Source organism: Triticum urartu, chromosome 7, assembly GCF_003073215.2.
Source record: "Triticum urartu cultivar G1812 chromosome 7, Tu2.1, whole genome shotgun sequence".
NCBI classification, from domain to species: Eukaryota; Viridiplantae; Streptophyta; class Magnoliopsida; order Poales; family Poaceae; genus Triticum; species Triticum urartu.
In genome coordinates this window covers 20,577,376-20,584,671 of record NC_053028.1, presented here as the reverse complement: position 1 = coordinate 20,584,671, position 7,296 = coordinate 20,577,376, and the positions used below count along the sequence as shown (strand labels likewise).

Below are 7,296 nucleotides of genomic sequence, written 5' to 3'. Positions count from 1 at the left end.
AAGGTGCGTTTAGCAATTTCTTAGTGTGGACGAAAACTCTGCCAGAAGCGAGCGAAAGGTTCACCGTACCCACGTCGTTGAAATTAGCGATAACCTCCATCTAATCTCACCCCAAAACGAAATTAGCGCTAACCTCCATCTAATCTCACCCTAGAATTAGCGCTAACCTCTCCGGCCGCACAAGTCCTCCCATGGCGCGGCGGCGCCCGCTCCCCCTCGCCTCTCCGGCCACACCGGTCTCCTCCCTTAGCACGAAGTGGCCGCACGCAGGGCGGCCGCCGGCGAACGAAGGCGCGAGCGATCCCATGCCGCTGCGGCGCCGGCGTCCCTCGCCTCTCAGGTCGCACAGGTCTGCTTCCTAAGCACAAAGTGGCGCAAGCAGGGCGGCCGCCGGCGAACGAGCCCACGGCGCGGCGGCGACGAGCCCTTTGCTCCCTGCCGGTTTGAGATCCGCGCCGGTCTCCTCCCTGCTGGCCGTTCTGCCCTCCACGCCCCAATCTCCTCATCAACGTGCACAGGTTGCTTTCGCACTCACCACGGGGAAGATCGCCGAGTACTTCGACTAAATCTGCTGCAAACGACAACCGCTCTGTGCCAAGAAGTGGAAGTATTTCATCCCTCACACGTGCTTCCTGCCTCACATTTGATGCAAGTACAGCATCCCTAACATGTGCTTCCTGACTCGCTTTCTTCTACTGTTCTACAACAAAGAGTATATGTGGATCAATTACTTCATGTCTGCTAACAAAATTACATATCCTATCTAATAGTGGGTTATTTTTCTCCTTCTAAATTGATGAGCTGACAGATAATGCCACGGAATAACATAAGTATTTCTGTTTTAAGTGTGTCTACAGTCCTGATAAAATCCTCAGAACGCAGAAGTGTATGCATTCTTGATTCCATGGACCATATCTTTGTTCGTGTTTGAGAGATTGGTTTTGAGCATGTGAATCTGAGCCTCACATACTTTGCCTGAGAAACTTCAGTTACTGATAAGACGACAAAGGATGAAAAATATTTAGCGACGTCTGAAGCATTTAAGTGTAACTACATTCTTGCACTTTATGTCTCATTGATACTGTTCTGTTCCAAGTAACTTGTCTTAAGGTGCACCTTTTTATTTATTAGCACAATTGAGTTGTTAAAATTAAAATAACCTTCTGATTTTATGTCAACAGGGTGGAAAACTATGATGCTATGCCAGTACTGCAAAGAAATTTTGCATTTCTTGCATATGACAATTCTTTTTGTATATAGAGATGACATGGATGCAGTGTAGGTGTGTGTTCAAATCTTCATTCAGAAATTACTTATCCATCTTAGTATCTTACAACTTCATGTCATGTTTTCTTTAAGATGTCTTGATGGCAAACAGGGACGATTTAAAGGGAGCACACAAAGATGCAGAGGCAACAACACCCAAGGAATCAGTACGGTGTTGTGTTTTCAGTATTCCTAAAATAAATTAAGTAATGGTGTGATTAACACTAACATTGATGGGTTAGTCATCGCTATTGAGAAAATCATCATACTCTATTAAGCTGTATTCCTTTCTTTAACAGAAGCGCGCATCGGCATCTTATGAATTTTGGATGCCCCGGACAGTAAGGTACGGGTAGTTCCTGGTTGCTCTCCACAATATATTCATTTGACACCAAGGATGTCAGTAGATTCCTATGATTTTTTTTACATGAATGAGTGTTTAATGTATTCCCTACCCCTTTTTATCTCTACTTAAATTTTCAAGGTTTGAAATCAACATTACTTTTCTTATCTACAAATTAGTGAGACTGTAATATGAGAGATTCAAATAGAGAGCCTGTACGGATCTGCTCCACTCCGCAACTCCGCTCCCGGAGCTTCCAGAGCGGCGCCGAACGCCACAACTCCATGGAGTCAGAGGAGTGGAGCGGAGCCGGCCGTAGTGCAATCTGGCGAAGTGGCAAACGCTGAGCTCCGTGTGCGACTCCCGCAACTGATAGGTTGGCTGATAAAATAATTCTTCTCTCGTGGATAGCAAACCCCTCCCGTGACCATATGGAGTGGAGTCAACAGCCGAACATGAAATCTACTCCTGCTTTTGCACGTGGAGCCAACAGTGTAGGAGCAGGGAGCGGAGTAAAGAATTTAAGGGAGTGGAGGGATCCAAACAGGCTCAGAGACTTAGTGATCGGAGAATTAAGTGACTGTCTGCAATGTTTCTATACAGAGTATTTTCTGCAATGGGATTTATATGTATTCTCAGTTCTGTTATTTGATTCTTCTGTTGTGATAAAAGAACGCCTTTTTTTTAATTTCCATTGATCCTTTTCTTTCTATTTCCTGTAGTCCTTCTTCAGTAACTACAACTCTCATGTTGCATTTGCATTTACCGTTTCACCTCAAAGTGAGGATTTTCGTAAGTCATTCTGTGCTTTTCTCAAGTTGTTTGTAACCTTGTGCTAGAAAATAGCAATCATAGATTGCTAGAGATTTGCCCTTTTGCCATGCTAACCGAAAATATACCTACACAGGACATTTTTCAAGAGATGAAGAACTACTATAGGGAAAATATGTAGATCTACATGTCAGTGAAACTTAGGAGAGAGGAATGGCATTGCCGAATGGGCAAGGCAAACATCCACACCTGGAAGAAAAGGTATTTCAAACTCGGCTGAATAAATAGAATTGTGGTACTGCAAACTGTAAGCATGATCTCTGTTTTAAATGAATAATAATGCCATGATTTCTGTTCAAAGATCTCTGTCCAAGAGCACAGGTTTCAGCCACTGAGAAGAGATCCCCAGCAAGAAAACAGCGGAATTCAGCAGGCGCACATGGATTTATCATCTGATGAGTAGATTTAACTGGAACTGATACTCCCACTTTTTTCTGAAAACAGAACATAACAGAACTTATGCTATGAATGGAATGGAACCTTAACACTTAAACATCCCCTGGTTACTTGCGGTTTGAGGATGAGGTATACGCCCCATCCCCTGGTTACTTGCTTGTATAATTAACCACGGAGGATTCAGTACATTTGTTAACCCATTTGTAGGAAGAGATGGAGCTGCCCCTGGTAGTGTGAGAGAGACAATGCCTCCTGGTCCTAATTTTGCAAAGAAGATTCAGGTATGACTTAACGCCGCCATTGCTGCTGTGCCCATAACACAAGCGCCGCTGCCACCGCATCCTGAGGCTGCGAAGAGGAGACACAAAAAAGGCTGGTGCAATTGTCTCCAGCCTACTTTCAGGTATTGACATAGGTTGAGACGAGGATTTGCTTTCAAATGCACCAAGTAAAACATGTGTGTTGGGCCAGAGATTTTATTCATGATGATTTATGTTAATAATGTCTGAATGCCAAATGAAACTACGTGTGTCTCTGCATTCCAAGAGCAGGGTTTGTCTCCTTGGGACACAGAAGATACTCTTCCGATGTAACTTTATGCAATCGTTGACCATGTCGATGACATGGAGAAGTTTGCAACATCTTTTTTTAAACATATTCATCTTTTGAAGCATCATGAATATTACAGACGGTATGTTCCTTAAATCGATATATGAAGTATATCAAATCCAGTGGCTTGGAGATTCTTATTTTATGTACTCCAGTTTCTTCATGCCTTAAATATGTCTCTTTAACTCTTATGTTAATTTTGCTTGAATGTCCAGTTGCAACATCCACTTTTGCGATTATTTTTACGATTGGAAATAACTGGCAGACTTGCTTGTGATCATTCCTTGCACGCCCTTTTCGTATTTCGTATTTGATCATGGACTGTTATTCAAACTTCACCAGTCCCTGGAAGATTTCAAAGTGGAGAGGGTTCGTGTACATCTGCACACATCCATAGAATTTATTGTCTCATTTTCATGTGTGGTGTAATAATAGTTGTATTCTAAAGCAAACAATGAGCAAAATGCAATGTAAGTTCACATGTTAAGTTATAAACATGTTAACCCTGGTACATGATCGATGTTTTAGTTTATTGTAATATATTTTTACAAGAAGTTGAGTAGAGGACCGTCTCAGGCCTACAATGTGTACGGTGGTGTACAAACTTAATATTCGCCACGAAAGAGGCGTGCAGACCTTATAATATATAGCCTTCTCTCTTTGCCGGCAATACTAAGAAACATGAAACGCAAAATACATGACAAGTTTTGGATGCTCTAACTTATAATATATAGCCTTCTCTTAAGGGCAAGTGTTGCTTGCTGAAATATCTGTTATTCATGCTTGTCTAGGTCTTCTGTTGATGCCCGCATACATTATTTATAATTTGCACTGAGAATTGTGCGTCAAGTAATACTAAATTATGTTTGAAAGACTATGAGCCACTTGGACTTTTTTGCATGGTGCAGACAGGAAGATTGCTAACTAGAACAAATTGAATCTAAAATTTTACATGCGTTGCACGTGCACATTTACTAGTAACTAATTATAATACATTTATGTGATCATTAATTCTATGTATAGACATGTGTGTTATCATGTGTTACACGCGAGCTCACATCGTTGAGCATGAGACACATTTAGAGGGTTCAAAAGAAAAACTCACTACAGAGGAATAAGATTCAAAATATTTATTTTTATTATAAATTATGATACGTGCGTTGTGCGCGCTTACTACTGGTAAAAAGAGAAAGAAAAAAAAATAGTAAACCGCCTGTTTAATTGATTTTAGAAACAACGCTGCATCGTATTAACTAACATTGTTTACATACATACAAATACATCCGGAGGTCGAATAATGACCCTCTGGATGGGAAACTGAAAAGCAAGATAAACCACGAGGTTTTATATTTGATCATAGGGTCGGCTCTAAGTTTTCGAGGGCCCTAGTTCGAAGTCGGTGACTTGGCCCCTGAAAGTCTTGTACTACTGTACTACTCCTATACTACTACTAGTGCATTGTGAAACCGTTAGGACAAGAGAACTTACAGTAGCCTGATGGCAAGGGTTGCAATGGCGCACCTTGCGGGCAGGGTTAGACTCTCATCGGGAGCGGATTTCTGGCGCCTCATCCAAATGGGCTCCTTTTATAAAAATATATCCTGGGTGTTAGTGCCCAAAGATTTTTTTTACCATTAGGGCAAAGTTCCAATATAAGCAAATTAGAAACATCACACACCAACCAATTGACCTGCCAAGCTTTGCTAAATAGTGTATCAAGTTGTAGGTCACCCAGGCTACAGTTGTCAAAGCTAAGCAGAACAAAGTTTGTGCAATTAATTAACAGAATCTGTGAACGGGAATACTAGGACTGGCTTCGGTTTTCATAAGATCTGCATGAACATGCATAAGCTAGCTCAACGACGGAGACAGCAGGGGACCGGCAAGGGCCAAGGCCCGGGCCAACATGCCAAAAAAAAATTTAGAGCAGCGATTTTTTGTTTCAGAAGTTGTGTGTTATGCTGTTCTGGGCCTTGTGGCCCTCCCTAACCGATGAGCAACAGCAAAAGTGGCACAATGAATCCTGTACAAGGCTTGATTTTTCTCTAGTGTTATTCTATCCCAATTCCCAAAAGCTAATCCCAAACACAAAGAGGCAAAGCCACCCTCGTCTTCCAACCACACGTGATTCCTCTTCCCACCTTTCCCTTTCCTTGGTCCCCCTTTGCTCTGCTCATCCATGGAGACAAACCACTAGCCCCCAAATCTCCTAAATCTTTCTAGTTGCTCTCTCCTGTAACTATTGCAGCTCCGCCGGCCGGCTGGACGACTCATCTTTCTTCAAGCCGCTGCAAGCACACAAGAAGAGGTATATATTCTTGATTTGAGATCTCCCTTTCTCTGTCTCTCAGATCTGAAATTTGTTCTATAATTTTTGTTTGGCTTTTCAATTCTCTAAATTGGATAGTCTTATAGTGGTCTGTGTTTAATTTTTCTAGGGTAATCGGTTGTCTCCATGGCCAAAAATAAAAGAAAGCTTGCAACACTGCATTCTTTTTTTGAGAAGAAAAGAAGAACTGATGATGTTCCAGAACAGATTAATTTGGTTGATGCCCCTCCCTTGGTAGATGAAGAAGAGCAAGTAGATGAACAAGAACAAGTAGAAGAAACACCACATTTCAGTGAGTTATATGTGGATTTCATTAATTCTCGTGCGGAGGATGAGACTACAGTTGAGCACCATTATCGCTGTGACATTTTCATGGTTGCTGTTGATCAGCAAGCACAAGAGCTGAATTGTAGATTCAACAAACAAGCAACAGAGCTTCTCATCCTGTGTACTTCCTTGGACCCAAAAGATTCATTCCGTTCATTTAACATATATAATATATGTTCTCTGGCTTCAAAGTTCTATCCTGCTGATTTTAAAGAACAAGAAATGAATAATCTAAGATGTCAGTTACGACATTACGAAAATATTGTACCCACAAGCCCAAAGTTTCAGAATTTGACAACTATATCAGAACTTTGTCAACGACTTGCATCTAGTGGAAAATCAGATGAATATTACTTGATTGACAGGTATCTAATGTTCTCTGTTCCTGTATTGGTTGATTTATTCATTGCTAAAAATTCCAACTACTTCTTAATGTGCAGACGCATTTGGCTTGTTCTTACTTTACCGGTTTCAACGGCAATGACAGAACGTGCATTTTCTGCCATGAAACTTGTGAAGACAAGGCTTCGGAATAAAATGGAAGATGGATTTCTAAGGGACTGCTTGCTAATTTATATTGAAAAGGAGATTGCTGTTGGAATATCAACAGATGCAATTATAGATGAGTTCGATGAACCATCACGTCGAGTGCCATTTAGTTGAAGGCCCGGAGCAAGTTAGTTTCTCTATCTTCTATTATCTAGATTTTTCTTTTGTGTGACGTACAATTGAAAAATTGCATATCCTCTTGTATCAACGGTGAATGGTGGTGTAATGAATGAAAAATATGCTATTACACCTGCTTCACTGTTTTTTTTTGACCAAAAATTTGTACGGAAGTGTTGCTGCCTTCAGTCGGCCCGTGTTATACATTTTTCCTGGCTCCGCCACTGAGCTAGCTTGCTTGATGGACTTACCGTACAACAGTGCAGGGTGTCGACCGAGGGAGTCGGCGACGACAGAGAGGGGTACGGGGTTGCCGTGGAGGACTTGGCGGCGTCGGAGGAGGAGCATAGGGCACCAGAGGTCGGCGCCGCGGTGGCGCGTGTGCGCTCGCCGGAAGGTGATGTGCGGCGGCGCCGCGGCATGCTCGCGTGCCGGTTTGATCGGGGATTAGGTCAGCCTTTCTTTAGGGTTAGGGATTAGGTTAGCGCCTAGCTGTAGCTATTGCAGACCGATCGCATTCTTTTCGTCT

At 42.2% G+C, this 7,296-nt stretch overlaps 1 protein-coding gene across 1 annotated transcript; it reads left to right on the top strand.

Annotated features, from left to right (window-relative positions):
• Nucleotides 1-5,591: 5,591 nt before the first annotated feature.
• Nucleotides 5,592-6,884, top strand: LOC125523581. The gene is made up of 2 exons (XM_048688601.1): nt 5,592-5,753; nt 5,884-6,884. The coding sequence occupies exon 2, from the start codon at nt 5,901-5,903 to the stop codon at nt 6,762-6,764; it is 864 nt and encodes a 287-aa protein (XP_048544558.1). The 5' UTR covers nt 5,592-5,753; nt 5,884-5,900; the 3' UTR covers nt 6,765-6,884.
• Nucleotides 6,885-7,296: the final 412 nt, after the last annotated feature.

Coding starts and splice junctions, on each gene's coding strand:
- LOC125523581 (XM_048688601.1), top strand. CDS start 5,901: ATGGCCAAAAATAAAAGAAAGCTTGCAACACTGCATTCTTTTTTTGAG.